The 20,758-nt window shown below is 40.8% G+C and overlaps 2 protein-coding genes across 3 annotated transcripts; both read left to right on the plus strand.

Moving 5' to 3' along the window:
- Positions 1–1,586: 1,586 nt before the first annotated feature.
- On the plus strand, positions 1,587–14,120 carry LOC310772705 (protein max-like). Of its 2 annotated transcripts, none has more exons than XM_083632579.1 (4): positions 1,587–1,717; positions 8,456–8,641; positions 8,773–8,911; positions 12,800–14,120. In XM_083632579.1, the coding sequence occupies exons 1-4, from the start codon at positions 1,682–1,684 to the stop codon at positions 12,985–12,987; spliced, it is 549 nt and encodes a 182-aa protein (XP_083488705.1). In that variant the 5' UTR covers positions 1,587–1,681; the 3' UTR covers positions 12,988–14,120. The 2 variants fall into 2 exon arrangements, with proteins under 2 accessions (XP_083488705.1, XP_083488706.1); XM_083632580.1 differs by having other exon boundaries at positions 8,456–8,563.
- An 881-nt stretch (positions 14,121–15,001) lies between these two features.
- Positions 15,002–20,703, plus strand: LOC310772703 (ras-related protein Rab-15-like). The gene is made up of 7 exons (XM_083632577.1): positions 15,002–15,177; positions 16,891–16,951; positions 17,062–17,122; positions 17,228–17,305; positions 17,583–17,672; positions 19,452–19,517; positions 19,650–20,703. Exons 1-7 carry the CDS (start codon positions 15,054–15,056, stop codon positions 19,803–19,805), a joined length of 636 nt encoding a protein of 211 aa, XP_083488703.1. The 5' UTR covers positions 15,002–15,053; the 3' UTR covers positions 19,806–20,703.
- Positions 20,704–20,758: the final 55 nt, after the last annotated feature.

Genomic DNA, 20,758 nt, shown 5'->3' on the forward strand with positions numbered 1-20,758 from the left:
TCAAGCTACGGGCATAGAAAAGCTCAGCCAGGTTGTTAGGTGCCATACCATGGAGGGCCTTAAAAGCCAATAATAGAATTTTAAAATCAATTCTAAAATGGACAGGCAGCCAGTGAAGCGAAGCTAAAATAGGGTAGATCACTTTTTCCTTACTGGCACTGCTAATGTTCACCTTCCACTGCTTAAAATGTGTGTCTTATCCCCCTTGCTTGTGATAATTGTGGATTTGAGTTTTGCTGGCTGATCACACTGTGTGCAGCTTGGTTAGGCATGTGCATCTGGAAAACTATCCTGCAGGTCAGCTGATCCAGGCAGGCAGGACACAAGACCAGTATCCACAGGCGGTCTCCAACTGTGTTATGTGAACATAACACTGTGCTATTTGTTCCGCTGCTGCTGCCTTTTTTTAATAAATGCATTAAGATCCGTTTTTACTGATCATGTGAACAGCACAATTCTGAGCTTGGGCTACACTTTTCTCAGTTTTTCTGTTTATATTTGTGTAGGCTTGATTCAAAGAGGGAATATTTAGCAGCAAGAAGAGACATGATCAAAGTGGAGGTGGAAGCACAATACACTTTATGCTGCAGATACAAAGGTTGAGTGGGGTAGTAGCTAGTCAGAACCTTAACACGACCATGGTCAGAACAGGGACACCATTTTTTCTTAAAGGTATACTGAGGACACCAAACCAAAAAGCACAGCCTGTCAACTTGTATTCCTTGCCTGCACCCTCTGGTGTCTATTTTCAGAAGCACTTGACATATAGCTTGATGTTACAGCATGCAGTGAGTGCACATAACATGTACATTGTAGCCTATGTATTATATGTAGTAGGCCTATATGTATTTTTTTAAACCACAAAACAACCAATGTTGAGCTAGTTTCCTCCTGCAAACTAAACGACATAAATTACTGCTAAAGCACATCGTAGTGCTGCCTACTCCATTAACAGCCATAGCCTGTTTAAAGGTCCTGTAGGGAGGGATGTGTGCTACCAGGATGGTGTTGAGTGGGGGAGGGCTGCTGAAGCTAGGCCACCATCTGGCATCCTACTGGCCTGGGAGAGAAGCCTAGTTGTTGTGGCCTACACTACCCTGCGGACAATGACCACTGAAACAGTAGGCTTTAGCATGCATAATGGCCCTTTGGTCTGCAGGCTTACAACATAGAATTATGTATGCTCAAGGCCTGTTTGCACATAGACCAACTTACAACAAATATGGATGTCTGCCATGTTTCATCACGCATTTATGCAAAACAACTTCATTAACTGCTGTTTTTATATTCAATAAGCAAATGACACCCCCTGCAATAATAATACTGAGGCTAAAAAGGTGTGTTTGCAACTTGCAGGAGATAACACGGTGGAGTTGTGTGGGTGCGTCAAGCCCGGGGCATTGTGGGGAATATAGTACAAATACCAACAACAGCACGAGTACAGACAAAGCTGCGTGTAGCGAGGAATTCATTGCCCACAAACCCTCGTTTTCATGCGCATGCGCTGTCTATGTTTTCCCGTCCATGTGTAGGCGAATCACGTGTAGAGAATCCGTTGATCGTCATGTCCCTGCTGTAGCAGCTATATTCCGTGCTAGGTTATTATTTGCCTCCCTCCAGTTGTTGCTATACTTTGTTTAGACAGCGGTTTGCTTTATTTTCTCATACCCTACACCGAAGAATGAGCGACAACGATGACATCGAAGTCGACAGCGATGTATGTTGTCCAGTTATCTCTAGAAATAGCTATACCAGTTTAGCTAAACAGCAAACGGTGTTTTCACATTTCTGTCAACCTACGCTAGCTGAGCGAGCGAGCTAGTAGCTAGCTAGGCTGTTTTGCTAATGTTAGCTTCCAGGACGAGCATAATACAGAGCTGGCAGACAAAAATGCTTTACAGTGCTACATTAGCTAACTAGCTGGCTGGCTTACAGATTAAAGTTATGCAGAGAAGTCTGATAAGACATTTGCTGGTTTCTACGCTTTTCTTGCGTTTTAGCCGTTGATTGCTCCTTTGGGACAGCCCTGTATTGGCAGTAACGTTTTACGTTACCAGCTCGCTATAAATTGACAGCGTTTTAGTTCTGGCCGTCGATGTTGCTGTCGTTCTATTAAAAGTCGCTTCTCCAGTAAAACCTGTTTGATGGGGTGATATTATGTCGAATTTGAAGCTGCAGACAAATGATCTGCTGAAACGCGATGCGACAACCATAAACAATCGGTAAGCTGTTACCGCAAGCAAGGTCAGCTCATCTGAAGTGAACACCGAGGTGGCCGTTAACGTTTACACCAAGTAAAAAAACAAAACAAGATTAGTTATTATAACATATTCGGTTACCCCAACGTTTTGTTAGTAGTTCTAGAAATATTACGTTAACGCATGAATGGTAATCCCATCACGTCAGCCTACGCGTCCAAGCTATATTTAGCTGGGTAAAATATTGGTATTCCTTTCATTTCTGATCTTTCTCCACGTACTACAATGTGTTGTTGCTGCCAACATCAGTCAGTACTGTGGACGTGCGTTCTCCTGTAACCAAAATAGAAAAATAAAGAGGCTATGCTCCTATGTTTTCCTGTTTGTAGATTAGCCAGTATCTAACATTATGCGGGTTCGAGATCTGTCAATTTTTTTGCTGTCGTGTTTGTTATTTGGTCACAGACATCATAGCATAAAAAATATCGTCGGTCCATCTCCAGTGAGAGTAGTATAAATCTGAACTTGTGTTTTATTTGAGTGTGCTTCTGAAAACATGTCAGATCCTTGATCTGGCCAGATATTTCTCAGAGCAAGGGATGCCCCTCCCCCCGTTTGATTAAGCTGGATCTCCAGCTCTGAGGTGTGATGTCTGTATAGGCAATAGTGGTGCAGTCGTCCTACATTGGTGGTGAAGCTGTCTAATGTTAAAGGATAACTTATTTTTTCGTGTAATATTCAACTTAAGTAGCTCTTACTCTGAGCGTGAGCTCAGAATTGTGTAAATTGCAACGTTTTTTCTCTAGTAGCCTAATTATTACCCTAGATAAGTCAGCTCATGTTAGTGCTAAATGGATATGTGATATGATGCATTCTGGGTCATATCAACTGACAACATCTCTTTATGCTAAATTACTAAAATGATGCAAAAAAAATGATGCAATTACCACAGTTGAGATGGCAGAATTGGCTAATGGTTGTATGTATGGCCATTACAAGAGTGTCAAGCAAAGCAATAACATTTGATTTCACTTCACTTGGCTCTTACTTAGACCAAAGAACCATGCTGTGTGTGTGGTTCAGGAAGATAATTGTGATAAATCATTCACATGTAATTTAGAGTAGGTCTACCCAATTTGGAGTGTGTGAAAACAGACCAGTTTATTAATTTCATTCAGCCATACATTAGCCTACATTTGGCACATTTGTAAAAATGGTTAGTGGCCAAGTGGACCAATATTTGATCTATCAATCCTTTTTGGGTCTGAGTTTTCAATATAAAACTTGGGAAAATGATTTCTGTGAGTGTATTAGTACTTTTTGAAAAATTTCAGCACATTTTAACAAACCGTGATAATACTGATAACCGTGATAATTTTGGCCACGATAATCGTGATGTGAAATTTTCATACCGTTACATCTCTAGTACCAAGCAGGCCTGCTTTACTGCACAATCCAGATCTTTGTAAAAACTTGCCATTTTCAGCGTGTAGCAACAAGCTAGCGTTGTTGTTGTTTCACAGCGGCAGAGGCATTTCAGAGCGACCATAGAGCGACACACAGGGATCGGAAAGGAAATCCATAAATCCATATGGTCGGAACCAGTCGGAGCCAATGGCAGGACTTGCAGGGAGCATAAAGGGATTGTCTTCCGCTGCCGACTGAAATGGTCGGCACCAATGGCAGAGCTTAGACCCGCTCCTGCTTCCAGGCAGTCAGACTAAAGTGAAAGTAACAATCGTTTTTATAACACACTAACTACCAATAGTACCAGTTGAGTGTCTTTGATATTTAAAGTTACAAATGACCTTTTTCACAGCAGCCATTTTGTGTTTAACCCATTGATACCTAAGTGCGTTCTCTAGAGCGACACTCTAAGGCCATGTCCACACGGAGACGGAAGCTATCTTTTTTTTTTTCGTTTCAGAAAAGTTTTCCATAAACATGGAAACGTTTCAAGAAATGTGTGTATCCACATGAAACCACTGAAACCGCTGTAGAATAACAGAGAAAGACAATCTCGTCAATAATGGCATACAACCTCTAGGGGCGCACAGTCTATAATGTGTATCTCACTGTAGCAGCAGCTTAAACCCTTGGCTTTGCGGGGAGGTTTGCCATGTCGATGAATAAAATGATGAAACCTACAGTATACAGGCAAATGCAGAGCTGTTCAGCAGGGCTGATGGTCTCCCTGTAGCCTACAATATAGAACGTTAACTATCGGTGACATTCCTGATATCATCCACTTCCATGATCTTTAGACATGTTGCAAACACATCCCAGCGTATTGGCCGCTCCTGCACATCACAGCACAGGCTAAATGATGCAACATAAATATACATTATATAAACTCATGGCATAAATGTGTTTTTATTGGAAAAAGTCGCGTCAAGTAAGCTAAAGTCTTGTTGGAGTGGACACGAGCGGATATCACAGACATCACAGTGCAACCGCGTGTTCCTCAAACCTCTCACTTCCCTATTCACGTTGTATTTACGAGGGCTATATATAGGGCAAGAGAGTATGTTGGTTACACTCAGGGTTTAGATTTCATTTCATTTCATTTTGTCCAATATTAAAATATTCCAGAATTGCATGTTGTATTAAAAATAAATATAATTTCTATCTAACACGTTAAGCCTGATTTTGTTTGTGTTATTGTAAAAATGTAGCCGCCGCTAAGCCTTCTGGGAAATATCCGATGAAGGGAGGGGAGGGGTGGATGGGAAGAGTCAGCTGTGTGGAGCCCTGAGGATGTTGTAGGCTACACGCTGTTCTCCGTGTCCACTTGTTGCTGACGGTGGTAATAGAGGAGCATTATATTTTGCTGCAAGATCCCCACTGCTGTAGCACGAACGTTACTGCCATGATTGTTATTGTTGCTGGTGGAGAGAGGTGGGGCTATGGCGTCATCGTTTCAGGAAAGATGCGTATGGGTTGTAAACACGGAAATGCAAGGGTGGCGTCTTCAGATTTAATCACTCTGGGACCCGTTTTGAAAAATTAGCGTATACGGCCAGAACGTATAGTCCCAGAACGCGGTTCCATCTGGACGAAACGGCTATATGACAAAAAACTTTAGCGGATACACCTAAAGTCGTCTCCGTGTGGACATGGCCTATACCTACTGCACGTTTGTAAACACCCCCTGTAAACCTGACGTTTTGTGCTCAACTTGACAGAGCGGTCGGTGTTCACTAAAGCCTTCATATCTCAGGCTCTGTAGCACATAGGAACATAAAATAAAAAACATCTGAGAGCTTAACCCTTTGGCTTTTCGTATTATATTTGCTCTAATGTTCATTAAAACATTTTTTTTATCTTTAACCCCCAAAAATAAAACTATTCTAATGCATTTTACGAAATGTTAATAAAGATTACGGCAAATGTAACCCTTCCAAATAAAAAGCCACGGGTTTAAGCTCTCAAATACTTTTTATCTCATGTTGATAGCTACTATAGAGGCTGAGGAAATAGGTTTTGTTGAACCCTTGACAATTACTGCAGCAAGAGTAACGTTAGGGATCTCTGTTTTGCAGTCGTCGTGAAATACGGCAAATTCGCCAAAATGTCACCCAATGAGCCTTGGCTAGCGTGTCAACATTCACATCATAATCTGGGTCTGGAATCTTCTTATTCATTGATGTCTTCGTCCTCAAAGTAAGTCATACTCCGTTCAGTTCATCACTTAGCATTAACTTCTGAGACGCGGCCATGCAGAATTGCCACCTGCAGCGTGCAGCGTGCAGTAAAACCTTGAGGCTATTGCAGATTGGAACATGAGATAAATCTGAAATTACGTCAGCAGCATTAATTTCATCATCTAATAACTAGAGTTGTTTGGGAAGTCTGGCTGGAATGCCTGGCTTCCTTGACTTGCCGTGTAGTTCAGCTTTGGAAAACTGTCCACACCGTCGACGCAAAAAGAAAAAGAAAAAACTACAAAACCCACAACCGCCACGTCTATTTCAGCAAATCATGATGCATTTCATCGGTCACATGTCTTGAAACAACGATATACACGTTACTACGCATCTGTGTGTTGTAGCCGGCATGAAAGGTAAAAGGACACGCCCGTTGTCTTCGGTGTCAAAGGGATATACACGCAAATGCTGCATCCGGTATCAATGGGTTAAAAGGCAGGGCCCTCATTAATGTTTTGGTTGCACCTGTTTACCCTCCCTTTTAGACACAAAATGCCATATGTAGCCCATATGCAAGGCTGAGGTGGCCACCGCAGGCATCGTTAAGCAAGCAAATGAGATGGTAAACATAGACAGTCTGTTTGTCTCTTCACCATGGCATGTGGGACTAGTGCTGAAACAATTTGTCAGTCAGCAGAAAATCAATGAATCGATTTTTATAATCTAATCATTAATAATTAATGCTTCAAGATACAGAGTTCATATATTGCTCATGTTTGATGTGAAAACAAGTGTGTTGACATGGAAATATTTGTCAATTCACTTAACCTCATTAGCATATCATATTATGTTTACTATATCTAGGGCCATATGAAAACTTTTATTTTTTCCTAATTTTTTATTTTTTTTACAAATTCAGTTTTTCCCCATTTAATTTTAGTTTAGGGGTTAGGATAGATATTTTTTTATTTTTGTGATGACTTGTCTCTCAGGCAGCCTCTTCGACATGTTTCTCAAAGTGAAAACCAAGTTGTGAGGTGACATAAGGGTTCCACGCAAGACCGACCCCCCCTCTCAAAACACCCCAATCGAAAATGGAACCATTTCTCTAGGCCTATTTTACAATTATGAAATCATTTAGGTTATTACAATAATTAGGTCTACTTTTGATTTTGATAATAAGGCCTACTTTTATCGGTTTCAGATTATGGAAAATTATGCAATATCCCATGTTTTACAGTTGATTCAATTTTTATTAGCAAATTCCATGATTCTGTCTGTTTTTTCCATTTTACGGAAATCATATGGCCCTACATACCATGTTGATGATAGCGGCACATCAGGCAGCTCGAGTGCCTCTTCTCTGCTGCACATTTAGCGTCGCTGTTCTCCTGGCTTTGGCTCATTGTTGCTATATTTTCTCTGCTCTGTGGCTGCTACTTTGAGCCACCACCCACAACTCATCACTAGCCATGGCCAAACAACACAGCCACCACCCACAACTCATCACTAGCCATGGCCGAACAACACAGCCACAGCAAATGGTTTACGACTGAAAACATGTGAAACACCATTGAAAGGCCGATGTCAGGCAAATGGGTAGATGGATGGATGGATAGATAGATAGATAGATAGATATGCATTTGCAATGTGACTTGAATTGTGTATTCATAGGAGCGGAAGAGAGAGGGAGGGAGTAGGCATGTATGTATACACCTGGTCACAGACAGACTGATAATGTAAAATATATCTAATTCATTTATTGTACTTTTAATGTGAAAACAGTTGCAGAATGCAGCATTAAATAGCTGTCTGTGTTGTTTCCTATGTGTTAGAACAGTGATCCTCACTATTTCTTCGATGAGAGCCGCACTGGCAGGACAAAGTCAATAGGAGAGCCACTTTTACCGCAAAACACCAAAAGCCACTCCAACCAAGCACATCTGCCTACCATTTTTTTGATTTATCGTTTTCCACACACACACACACACACACACACACACACACACACACACACACACATATATATACCAGTTTCCCCTAGAAAATCTTTCAGGCCTGGAGGGATTTCGAAACGTACCCCGACCGCAACGGTGGGGGCCGTCGCTGGCGACGCTGAAGTTTTAGATAACCTGTTCACATCTATGTTCGCAATGGCATCCCAAGTATCATCATACTATTAGTATTATGGGATGTGATGCGAACAGTTGTATTATGGGATGTGCGTTTCCCAGGCAACGACACACATTGACACGTTTTGGAACAGCGCTGCACGCTGGCACAATACTCCTAAAAGCAAAATGCTTATTGTTTTGAATGATTTGGCACCTTCTATTACTGTCAACACCAGTATTGTTGTATTGTAATAATATGCCATAAAGGTTTATTGAAATTTTGGGGAGAGCAGGGGTATTTTTTTTTTTTTTTTTTTTTTTTGCAATTTCTTAGAGCCGCCAACTAAAGCTTCGAGGGCCGCCAGCGTCTCGCGAGCCGCGCAATGAGGAACTAGGTGTTAGAATAAGAAGAACCACATGGAAAACTTAAATGTTTTTTCTTCTTTATTTTTTGTGTAACTGGCACTGTCAGTATAACCTCTGCCTCCTTTTGCAGGCAGACAAGCGAGCACATCACAACGCGCTGGAGCGCAAACGCAGGGACCACATTAAAGACAGCTTCCACAGTTTACGAGACTCTGTGCCTGCATTGCAAGGGGAGAAGGTGAGAGGCATAAGTATTCATTTTCTACATTCCAAAATCCTGCTAGCAGTGGAAATTGGTTGGAAGCACTCCATGAAGGTCTGTATTTGGCTGTTAACCTTGTGTTTATTATCAAGACTGAAAACATAGCTGTAATTCAATGTACAAATTGATATGACTGTCAACTGCAACATTGCCCAATGGCTTAGCTCTGTCATTTCTGCTGACAGAGTGCTGTCAAACAGGCTTCCCGAGCACAGATTCTAGATAAAGCCACAGAGTACATCCAGTATATGAGGCGAAAAAACCACACCCACCAGCAAGACATCGATGACCTGAAGAAGCAGAACGCACTGCTGGAGCAGCAGGGTAAGTGGAGCCATTCAGGATGGGACGGGCATCTATCTAGAGAGGGGTCATACGCAGCAGAGGGTGAACCAAATCCTTGTGTGTTTTGTTGATTCTGTGTATGTCTTTTTGTGACGACCAAGTCAGGGCTTGTTTTACAGTTATAGGGATGGGACAGTATGCCTATCGCACAGTACGATTCAATACATTCATCAATTCGATGCATCACCGATCATCAACTGAGGCACAAATCTTTCAATGGTATTGGCTTACTACAATGTATGTAAACAATAATTTAACAATGTAATTTCAAAGTGCAAATAATATTATTTTGATGGAGTTTGTGAAATTCTGATGTTCAAGCCGTCTCAGTTGTTGTTGTACAGCAAAATAAAAGTAGCGCGATTATTTTCTCTACCTTAAGATAAATGTCATCACATTTTTATATTATGAAAAATTAAAGGAACCACCGCAACACTGAAAATGACTTACTGATATTTATTTGTGAACAACAAGCTTCATCAGGTTCACCTGATGAAGCTGTACGCGAAACGCGTTGTTCACAAATAAATATCAGTAAGTCATTTTCAGTGTTGCGGTGGTTCCTTTAATTTTTCATTTCATGTTTATCCTGCAACCGACCAGCACCTGATCTTTCTACTGGCTGTGCACATGGGAATCCTCTCTTCACCATTTTTATATTATGATATAATGACAATTATGAATGAATGAATGAAAATTTTATTTCAAACATTAAAAAAAAATATATATACCGTAATTTCCGCACTATAAGCCGCACCGGAGTATAAGCCGCAGCAGCAAAATTGCCTGTTTGTTACATATATAAGCCGCACCGGACTATAAGCCGCAGGTGTTTTAATGTTTTTTATTTTTATTTATTTTTATTGTGTTTTAATGTTTAATTACCATATGTAAGGGTTCATGCACAGAGGGGATTGTCGGGAAAGAGATGGCTGTTTGAGGAAGCTCCCATTTATTAACATTTCAACAAAACAACATAACACAACACCACCTGTGTTTTTTTTTACAGTGCACACAGTGTCCGCGGTGTGGTGAAAAGAGGGCAAGAGAGGAAATTAAAACAGAAGTGGATTTATAGTTAGAGTGCTAAAGAAGAGAGAATTCCGTTTTTTTTTGTTTTGTTTTTTTCGAAAAAATCCATAGATAAGCCGCACCGCTATATAAGCCGCAGGGGCCAAAAAACGGGGGAAAAGCCGCGGCTTATAGTCCGAAATTTACGGTACATGTATATACAATACACATATATACACATTTAAAAAACAAACAAAATAACGAATAAAATTGGCATTATCTTGTCCGAAAAGGAGTAGGAGGAAGCAGATGCTTATCTAGTCCTACGCCTATTCTCTAATAACACTCTGTTCCAGTTTTCATCATAACTAGACTAAATTAACATACATAATTATCAACATTATGATAACACAGCTACTCTAATCAACAACCTTATTCATTCATGAAAGAAAATAAACTTTCTTTAATAGAAAAGCCGTCATTACAACGATCGTGCGTTGCACTCCCCTTCCTCATTTCTATATTTCCCCAAAATTGTGTTTCTGTACCTATTTTTAAACTGCAATATTTTTTTCTCATTATAATATCTTCTTCCAAACTGTTCCACAGTCACCCCACAAATTGAGATGCACATACTTTTAAGACTGGTGCGAACATAGTGTTGCTTCAAATTAAGTTTTCCCCTTAAATTATACCCCCCCCCCAACCCCCGTAATTTTTATGCCTCCGCCGGCGATAGCCAGGCCGAAGGCATTATGGATCCGGGTTGTCCGTCCGTACGGCCGGCCGTCCGTACGATGTTTGTTAACGCGATATCTGAGGAACGCCTGGACGGAATTTCATCAAATTTGCCTCAAACATCGACTTACACTCAAGGATGATCTGATTAGATTTTGGTGGTCAAAGGTCAAGGTCACTGTGACCTCTCAAACGCCATTTTCAAGCTTGTTAACGCGATATCTCAGGAATGCCTTTACGGAATTTAATCAAACTTGTCTCAAACATTGACTTGGACTCAAGAATGAACTGATTACATTTTGGTGGTCAAAGGTCAAAGGTCAAGGTCACTATGACCTCTCAAACGCCATTTTCCAGCTTTTTAACGCGATATCTGAGGAACGCCTGGACGGAATTTCATCTAATTTGCCTCAAACATCGACTTAGACTCAAGGATGATCTGATTAGATTTTGGTGGTCAAAGGTCAAAGGTCAAGGTCACTGTGACCTCTCAAACGCCATTTTCAAGCTTGTTAACGCCATATCTCAGGAAGCCTTTACGGAATTTAATCTAACTTGTCTCAAACATTGACTTGGACTCAAGGATGAACTGATTACATTTTGGTGGTCAAAGGTCAAAGGTCAAGGTCACTGTGACCTCTCAAACGCCATTTTCCAGCTTGTTAACGCGATATCTGAGGAACGCCTGGACGGAATTTCATCAAATTTGCCTCAAACATCGACTTAGACTCAAGGATGATCTGATTAGATTTTGGTGGTCAAAGGTCAAGGTCACTGTGACCTCTCAAACGCCATTTTCAAGCTTGTTAACGCGATATCTCAGGAATGCCTTTACGGAATTTAATCAAACTTGTCTCAAACATCGACTTGGACTCAAGAATGAACTGATTACATTTTGGTGGTCAAAGGTCAAAGGTCAAAGGTCAAGGTCACTATGACCTCAAACGCCATTTTCAAGCTTGTTAACGCGATATCTCAGGAATGCCTTTACGGAATTTAATCAAACTTGTCTCAAACATTGACTTGGACTCAAGAATGAACTGATTACATTTTGGTGGTCAAAGGTCAAGGTCACTATGACCTCTCAAACGCCATTTTCCAGCTTGTTAACGCGATATCTGAGGAACGCCTGGACGGAATTTCATCAAATTTGCCTCAAACATCGACTTAGACTCAAGGATGATCTGATTAGATTTTGGTGGTCAAAGGTCAAAGGTCAAGGTCACTGTGACCTCTCAAACGCCATTTCCAAGCTTGTTAACGCCATATCTCAGGAATGCCTTTACGGAATTTAATCAAACTTGTCTCAAACATTGACTTGGACTCAAGGATGAACTGATTACATTTTGGTGGTCAAAGGTCAAGGTCACTGTGACCTCTCAAACGCCATTTTCCTGCTTGTTAACGCCATATCTCACGAATGCGTTGACGGAATTTCATCAAATTTGCCTCAAACATCACCTTAGACTCAAGGATGATCTGATTAGAGTTTGGTGGTCAAAGGTCAAAGGTCAAGGTGAGCTCTCAAACGCCATTTTCAAGCTTGTTAACGCGATATCTCAGGAATGCCTTGACGCAATTTAATCTAACTTGTCTCAAACATCGACTTCGACTCAAGGATGAACTGATTACATTTTGGTGGTCTAAGGTCAAGGTCACTGTGACCTCTCACACACCCAATTTCCAAGCTCTGTAACGCAACATCACAGGAGCGCCTTGACGGAATTTCTTCCAATTTGCCTCAAATGGCGATTTGGACTCAAGAATTAACTAATGGCGGAGGCATAAGTCTGCGTTGCGGTCGTTCTAGTTTTGTATGTTGCCAGGAAGTAAATTATTTCTTGCTTTGTATATTATTTGTGCGGTTTTAAATTTTACCAGATCCACGAGCTTCAATACATATGACTTTGAAAACAGTGTGTTAGTATGTTCATGATATCCCACATTGTGTACCATCCTTATTGTTCTTTTCTGTAGTCTGCATAACACGTGTAGGGTGCTTTTGTAGGTGTTGCCCCATACCTCCACACAGTAGTTCAAATACGGTAATATATACTCAGAGTGGTGCTTACTGGTGTTTTTTTTTTTGTCTTGACGGTCTTACCGCTGCCGCTGCAGTCCGTGCGCTGGAGAAGGCCAAGGGCAACACTCAGCTTCAGGCCAGCTACTCGTCCCCCGACAGCAGCCTGTACACCAACCGCAAAGGCAGCGCGGTGTCCGCCTTCGACGGCGGCTCCGACTCCAGCTCCGAGTCCGAGCCCGAGGAGCCGCCCAACAGAAAGAAGCTGCGCGTGGAGCCCAGCTAGACCCTAGCGGACTCCCACCACAGACTCTCTTATCCACCAGCCCCCCACTCCTCTGACCTGTCCACACTCCATCCAGCCTTCTTATGCCAGTCCAGGAGACAAGGTGGAGACCATGTGAGAGAGGTGCTATTATGTATAAAACGCTTCTACCTTTCTCTTTCCTGGCAAACGTCCTGCCACTCCTCTTGTGGCTCAGCAACAACTCTCAAGACCCCCCCCCAACTCTCCCCCAAAGTGAGGCAGCTCTCAGTTTTGAAGGACTTAATGCTTTTAAAACCTCATAATAACCATTCATAATCAAATGTGGAGATGACAAGGTGTAAAGCTTTAGTAAAGCTACAACAAATAGCCTGATTTTTTTCTCGTTTTGTTCAACCTCTGCAATCCTTTGGAAGAGTTTTGAGACTTACAGACCTTTAAGAAATTGTCCTTAGAAATAGTTTACCTTTATAATATTCGTACTTTTCCAGAAAAGAATGTGAAGTTGCTTTGGGGAAAAAAATGTATGTCATGCAAATCGCAACCCTCCTGATTCAGTGTAGATGGCTGAAGTTTTTGTCTTTGAAATGTTTGTGTAATCAAATGAATCCTTATATTTAAAGTGACGCTAAATTGATTTCTTATCCAATATTGTACGTTGTTGTTTGGCTTGAGATTTTTCTGTGGATGCAGGAGGAGAAACAAGTTGACCTCACGTTTTAGTACATTTCTCACTTAACAGGTTCAACTATTTGTTTTCCTCTATTTTTAATATTCTTAAATAAAATGTTGGTATAAGAAAGAAAAAAAATCCCCAAATGGATACTGAATGTTACACAATGCAGTTAAAAGGCAGTGACCTTTATTTTTTGTTAATGGAAGAAGTCCATATCAGTGTGTAGTACTTAACACTGTATACTCTTAAATGTTGTCAGTTCTGCAAAGAAAAACCTTTCCTGGAAATATTTGCCTGTGCTGGGAACGTTTGTTTCTCTTTCTTTTTTGTCCTTTTTGCAGAGGTAAATTAGTGTGTACGAAATTGATATTTGTTTATTCCATTCCATGGAAATTACAGGTATGTTGTACATACTGCCAACGATTGTCTTGCAAGTTGAGGCGTACCTTTACTATAAGACTATAAATAAAACTATTTTATCCTTTTGGGTATGTCTTTATTTGTGACTTGAATGTGATAAGATGCCATCAGAGGCTATGTACAGTTGAAGGTATAATTTAGCAATATTTAATTATATTCTTGATGGATAAACAGCATCAGTGGACACCCTAGTCTTACGCTTGATGAAATTCAAGATCTTAAACGTTAATTTACTGGACTGTGAGAAGATGTTAATCTGAAATGTGTCTTAATTCACTGAATTTGCATTTTCAGCAAGATAATTGAAACAAGAATAGATTGGGTTTTTCAGAAATGAAAAGGATATTTGAAGAGACAGTTAACAGTTTGTTTACATCTTTTAAACTAACGTGCTCAGTAGTACAGTGGTCGTGTGTGTCACCTGACCCTCCTGCTGCAGTGGCCACAAGGAGCCAAACATCTGGAGCCATCGCCAACCCCTTGACCGAGATTATGATGCCTTCAGGTGCCGCAGGAAATATCACTAATGTGAGTTGAGACCATGGAAGTCATAATGTTATTATGTTATTAGGCCAAGTTATATCCTTATTGTTTGCTATTCTGTCCAAAAGTTATGTTTCTATTTCCCATCTGTTTAACTTTTGTCACATATTTGTGCATTTTTAATTAATTAAACTTAAAACAACCATTTCATCCTTTCTGCAAAGTGCCAAATTGTGCCAATAATGCACCACAAAGTACATTCGAATCATTTCTAAAATCAAGCAGCAGAGGCTACTTCTGACCTATGATTCTGATAGGCATACACATGGTCCATGTTGCCATTGTTTCCGACCAAAAGAACTCGAATGGACGATTGGCATTTACATCTGCCGATCTCAGGAGTATACGTAGAGCACGTGAAGGCAGCACATGGCACCATTGAGAAAAGACATTGCCCACAACATCTACATGAAGAGTCACGCTTTCTCCTATGTTTTAGCAGTTGGCCATGGCTAAGCAGTACGACGTCTTGCTCAGACTGCTGATCCTCGGAGACTCCGGGGTTGGGAAGACTTGTTTGTTGCGCAGATTCACGGATAATGAATTTCATCCATCGCATATTTCCACAATCGGTAAGCCATCAACAAATTAATTATTCAGTGACGCTTTTCAAACTGTCAGGGACTTTGTGTTGGCTACATAGTATCTGATAGCTATTTTATCAGCAACAAAAATACGTTTTCCAAACGAATGCAGAGGCTACAACTTCTATGTTGAATTCGCAGCATAATTTCCAGTAGTTTTCTCTTTGGTCCTAAGTGTTGCATGGTTGAAGTTAATGAGATTAGTTGCCCCACCCAGGCGTTTAGATCCCAGGAAAAAAAACATTCATATCATAAAATCACTAATTCCTCGAATGAGGACACCGAATTGATTGACATGTAGGTGTAGGCTACCCTGTGAAGATACTATGTGAAGGAAAGTCTTAAAGAACAGGATTACAGGAAAGGCATTCTTTTACTTCTGCTCTCATTTTTTTTTACCATGTCTTTCAATTCTGTGGACGATGTGCACCATAACACATTAGTCCCCCATAATATCACTGCTGTCTGTTTTCTTGTTTTCGTCTGTGTGATAAGCTAATGATTTGGATGAAAGCAATATCACATAGGCTAATAAATTAAAGTGAAGAAATGAAATACTCCTGTTTTATCTGATGACTCTCTTCTCCAGCACCACATCAATGCTGTGGCAGGCTATAGTTAGTTGATTATGTGAAGGTAGTAGTTCATGAAACGTTGTGGCTTAGTTTTAATGGTCTAAGTTCTGTGGACTGTAAACTAGGCAGCTGAATTTGAAGGAAGCTTGTTTTTCTTCTTCCTGGTTGGGAGTATTGTTGGATGGGGAAGGACTTAGTTACAGGGGGATTAGTTAGAGAAAGTGCCACAGAACAATCTCGGATATTGTGGTCAATGTGGAGATACCTCCAACCAATTTGTCAGATCGGATCCCCATCTCTAGTAGTCCCAGAGTTATGTCTGTATCTTATAGAGTCTTGAAGTACAGCACAATGCACTGGTGTATTGTTTAAATACACCTGTTGAATGTACTAATTTATACACAGTCAGGCACCAAGCAAGCAAAGCATCTAAGCTTGTCACATTTTTTGTGTGGTATGTCTGTCAATGACAAGGTGTTAGGAAGGCGTTGTGGTTTAACACATTCAAGTCAGCTATACATTAAGGAGCATCCGAGGCACTGCTTTGATATGAAACGCTTATGCTTAATGTTACTCTATCAGAATTAGGTCATGAATCCACAAATTAACCTGCAGTTGGCTGCTTGACTAATGATAGGCATCAATTGGTGCCAGCTGTCAAAATGAACAGGAATTGATTGATGCAGATTCCCCCCTCAGGCTTTGATATAAGCCTACAGTACCTTCTGTTCTGACTGTAACTGATGTGATTTGTCAGTGAATTTCTTTCTTCAGCAGCCAGTGCAGTCCAGTCACATTCTTAGCTCCATTGTCCTGTTACCCAGAAGGAAAACACTGTCGTAAATGACATCAATTCAGCTTCCCTCAGGCAGACAGCATGATTTAAAAGTGAACACTATGCAGTGATTGAGATGCTATTCATTCTGGATAATAGTGTATCCAAGCAACTCTCATCAAGATTTCAAAAATACACAACAGCCCGTGCAAAATACCCTTGAAGCAGCTTGAAAAGTTTTTTGTTTGTTTGTTTGTTTTTTTACTATTTTGGCACAGTTGGGTTAAGTGATTGTGAATCCTGTTTGAACTTGTAATTTAGGTTTTTGCTTTGTTTCCTTCCATTTTGTAGGAGTTGATTTTAAGATGAAAACATTAGAAATAGATGGAATCAAAGTGCGAGTGCAGCTATGGTAAGTGGCTTGGACCATGGCTTGATGTTATGTAGTTTCTTATTGCATTTATGCTGATGCAGAATACAGATATTGAGTTGTTGTTTACATGTATTTCGTCTTATCTGCAGGGACACGGCTGGTCAGGAGCGTTATCAGACCATTACCAAACAGTACTACAGACGGGCACAGGTGATCCCTCCATAATAAGTCACTGAAGTCAAGTTGCCTTTATGGTTAGTGATATGCTCTTGAATCTGTCCTTGTCCCATTTTTCCCCTTTTGATTCATATCCAGGGCATCATCCTTGTATACGACATCACAAATGTGACATCTTTTCAGCACATAGTGAAGTGGGCCAGTGATGTAGATGAAGTGAGTTCTCTCTCTCTCTCTCTCTCTCTCTCTCTCTCTCTCTCTCTCTCTCTCTCTCTCTCTCTCTCTCTCTCTCTCTCTCTCTCCTTGTCCTTCAATCAATTTTTTCAACATTTTCATTGTTCTGTCTGAGTGCCAGTATCTCTCAGTTCACCTCTCAGTGAACTTTGGAGGCCTGCTCCTTACCCAGCGGCTTAGTTTGGAGGCCTGCTCCCTACCCAGCCGCTTAGTTGGTGAAGTCTCTCATCCCCATCTTATCCGTCTCTTTTTTCCACAGTATGCCCCTGAGAAGGTGCAGAGGATCCTGGTGGGGAACAAGTGTGACGAGGAGCTGAACAGGCACGTGACCAAGGAACAAGCAAGCAAGGTTTGCTTGATTCTCATGCTATGTTAGTTTTTGGGAGGTTGGTAAAATAAGTGATGAGAATGTAGACACCAAAATCATCAAAGTGTCGCCACTAGATTGTTCTCTCCAGTACTATGGTGAGTGATGGTATGCAACCTTTTTCTAAAAGTAAGATAAATGGTATATAATCTTAAAGGATGCAGGAGATTGATCAAATATGATACAAAAATATCATACTGTGTAAAACTACAAGGGACTACTTTCCCAGTTCATGTGTCCAGCTAAAAATCACTGTACAGTGGACAAATACACGGTGGCTCACCAAGCGGCAACCTCCGGAGCTGAAAAGTTAACCCAACGCTGAAGTGCCAAAAACTGCAGTTCCTCGAATGGCCACTTGAGGCTGACAACAGCAGAATTTGCAACAGAAATACCGGTATGCATGTTTAGCCTGGATAAAAAAAAGCAGCTTTGGTCTTAATTTCACCATCGATTTTTATATAACTCGTGCATTTATACAGTCTGGCTGCAAAAACAAGTCTGCTTGTATAGAAGTCAATGGGAAAATGACTCTACTTCTCACTTGAATTATTACCTCAGTAAACACTTTCCTAATGAGTGTATGGTCTCAATCACAGGAGTTCCAAGTCTTCTTCAATACAGCATGATTCATTTGGCAAATTATGGTCCCATTTCGAGTCAAATAGATGATAAAGCAGACTATGCTTTGGGGCGGGATTGACTGTCCAGTGATCCTGCAGCTCGCCAATCATGGATCAATAGCAGGCAGCGCTGCGGCTCTTCTCGTCCAAATATGATCACTTCTGGCTCCAAAAACAAACAAACAAAAACAAGATAGCAAAATGCCAAACTTGAGTCGGGTGATGTCATGGTGGCTCCATCCATATTTGTATAGAGCAGACAGCATACTGGAGTAGGAGATAGTTTGGCAAGCGAGACTTAATACAGGACATTTCTGCACCGATACGTGCTTCAGCAAGGAGCCCTAGTGTTTGCTTGTTTTGTTGGTTTTAGTCATTCTCGTGCAGTACAACTGAGCGCCCCATCCCTGAAGCTCCGCCCACTGTGATGTGACGGTGTCTACAGCAAACTGCCCCCACTACAGCGGCTGCACCCAGGCAGAGATAGTGCAGAGTGCACTGCTCGCTGTTCCTCCGTTTACTCATTTGTTTATTCAAATTAATATTGAACGTTGTGTGTCCAAATGGGATCAATTCTGACAATTGCCATAATGTTAGAATACAGAAAGCTAACTCTTTATTTTATGGGGGCATTTAAACCCCCCATCATCCCAATTCCAAGGCAATTTTGTATTTTTTACAGGCATTTTGCCCTGAACCACCACTAATTTCTGACCCTGCCTGATACCTTAATTTATTATGGCAGGGTAGCAAAATAATTACTAGACATGTCTATAGAACAAATATTTGTTGAACATGAAATGAATGCATATACAAACTTGTCAAAATTCTCAGCTAAACATGTAAAATTGCACAAACATCTATAGGATCTGAGGCTTTCTATCCCCCAAGAGGGGGTGCAGCCATGACGTTTTGCTCATTACCCGTATGTGCCGGTCTGGCCTATACAGTCTATGTGGCTCACCTATAGTTCCCAAAATGAAGCCAGCTACATCAGCTATATTGAATTGATATTTTGTTTAAAAAATGTATTAATCTATAGACCATAATATAATCGACTTACTAAAAGCTGAGTCCTATTTTGAATAATGTTAGTCACCAACTATCACATCTAACAATGTGCAATTGTATTTTGTAGCTAGCAGAAACCTATGGATTGGACTTTTTTGAGACCAGTGCCTGCACCAACATGAACATCAATGAGGTGGGGAACTGGTTATACCAGCAACGAAACTATCCCAATAGACAAGTTCATAAATATTTGTGGAAATTCCCTGTGATGCATGAAGCATTGTTGTTGAAGGTATTCTTTCTCTATATTTCCTCCTTCCTCCAGTCATTCATGCGACTCACAGAACTGGTGCTGCAGGCTCACAGGAGAGATGTGGACACCATGGACTCACTGGAGAATTATCTGGACCTGGCTGCTCTGGAGGAAGAGAAGAGCAGCCAAGACACTGACCACAACGCTCAGAGGAACTGCTCATGTTAGCAAGGAGACTAACATAGTGCCATGGCAACAAACAAACAAATGCTCAAAATCGTATTTTTCTACTGCTATGACTTCATGCAATTGTCCTGCATTTGCTTGTGAATGACATAATATTTCGTTTACTAAATTTTGTCGAAATACTGCCCCCCTCCTCTTCCTCCTCCATATTGTAATTGTTTGCCATGGCATTGGACTCTTTTTGTAGGTCTGTGGGGGTAAAAGCAGTTAGCGGTAGCTACCAGCAGAGGGACAATTGTGTTGCATGATCACTCCGAAGCCTGCAGCCAATACGGAGTATATCTGCAGTTTATGAAAGCAGTTCTGCGGTATCCATCTGCTCCAGTAACAAAATTAATGTCAACACCCATTTTCCTTTGTAGAAACCTGTTTTGCACTACATGTCGACTTTTATTATTTTATTGTATTCCATTATCTTAGCTTTCTCATCTGTTATGTACACATTTGCAAAATGACTTGGCACACGTTGTGGATGTGACTGTTTCAGCTCAATCCTCAGCACTGTTTATGAAGCTTAGAAGAGTATGGAGGCAAAAACAAAGTAGCTTGAGGACAAAGTTGAATTATTTACACCTAGAAACTCAAGCCAAGCAGGGGTGGATTCATTTACACAATGGGTTTATTTACTCAAGCATGCAGCCCATGAAACTGCCCATGCACCATGAGCTTCTTCAGTGCAGTGCAGGTTTAGGTTGCCATCCTGAAAGTATATGTACAGTATGTTATTATACCGTATGTACATTATGTTCCATGAATGTGATTGGCATTGCCTAGTGCTGCCTATTCTCATATTTTATTTTAAGGTTTAGTAAATGCTTTGGTTTTGAAATGTTTGATAATGTTTGATATTTTTGAGGTAATAATAAATTGGAAGTTTCTATTTAAATCATCAGAAAACTTGCTGAGTCATTAGATTGGGAGTAAGAGTTGAAGCT

The sequence above is a fragment of the Poromitra crassiceps genome (genome assembly GCF_964638095.1).
Source record: "Poromitra crassiceps genome assembly, chromosome: 3".
NCBI classification, from domain to species: domain Eukaryota; kingdom Metazoa; phylum Chordata; class Actinopteri; order Beryciformes; family Melamphaidae; genus Poromitra; species Poromitra crassiceps.

Excerpts from the sequence above, each read along its gene's own strand:
- LOC310772705 (XM_083632579.1), top strand. The coding sequence starts at position 1,682 with ATGAGCGACAACGATGACATCGAAGTCGACAGCGAT. Across the intron at positions 1,718-8,455 it reads ACATCGAAGTCGACAGCGAT|GCAGACAAGCGAGCACATCA; the intron begins GTATGTTGTCCA and ends CTCCTTTTGCAG. Across the intron at positions 8,642-8,772 it reads GTTGGAAGCACTCCATGAAG|AGTGCTGTCAAACAGGCTTC; the intron begins GTCTGTATTTGG and ends TTCTGCTGACAG.
- LOC310772703 (XM_083632577.1), top strand. The coding sequence starts at position 15,054 with ATGGCTAAGCAGTACGACGTCTTGCTCAGACTGCTGATCCTCGGAGAC. Across the intron at positions 16,952-17,061 it reads AAAGTGCGAGTGCAGCTATG|GGACACGGCTGGTCAGGAGC; the intron begins GTAAGTGGCTTG and ends TCTTATCTGCAG. Across the intron at positions 19,518-19,649 it reads CCAACATGAACATCAATGAG|TCATTCATGCGACTCACAGA; the intron begins GTGGGGAACTGG and ends TCCTTCCTCCAG.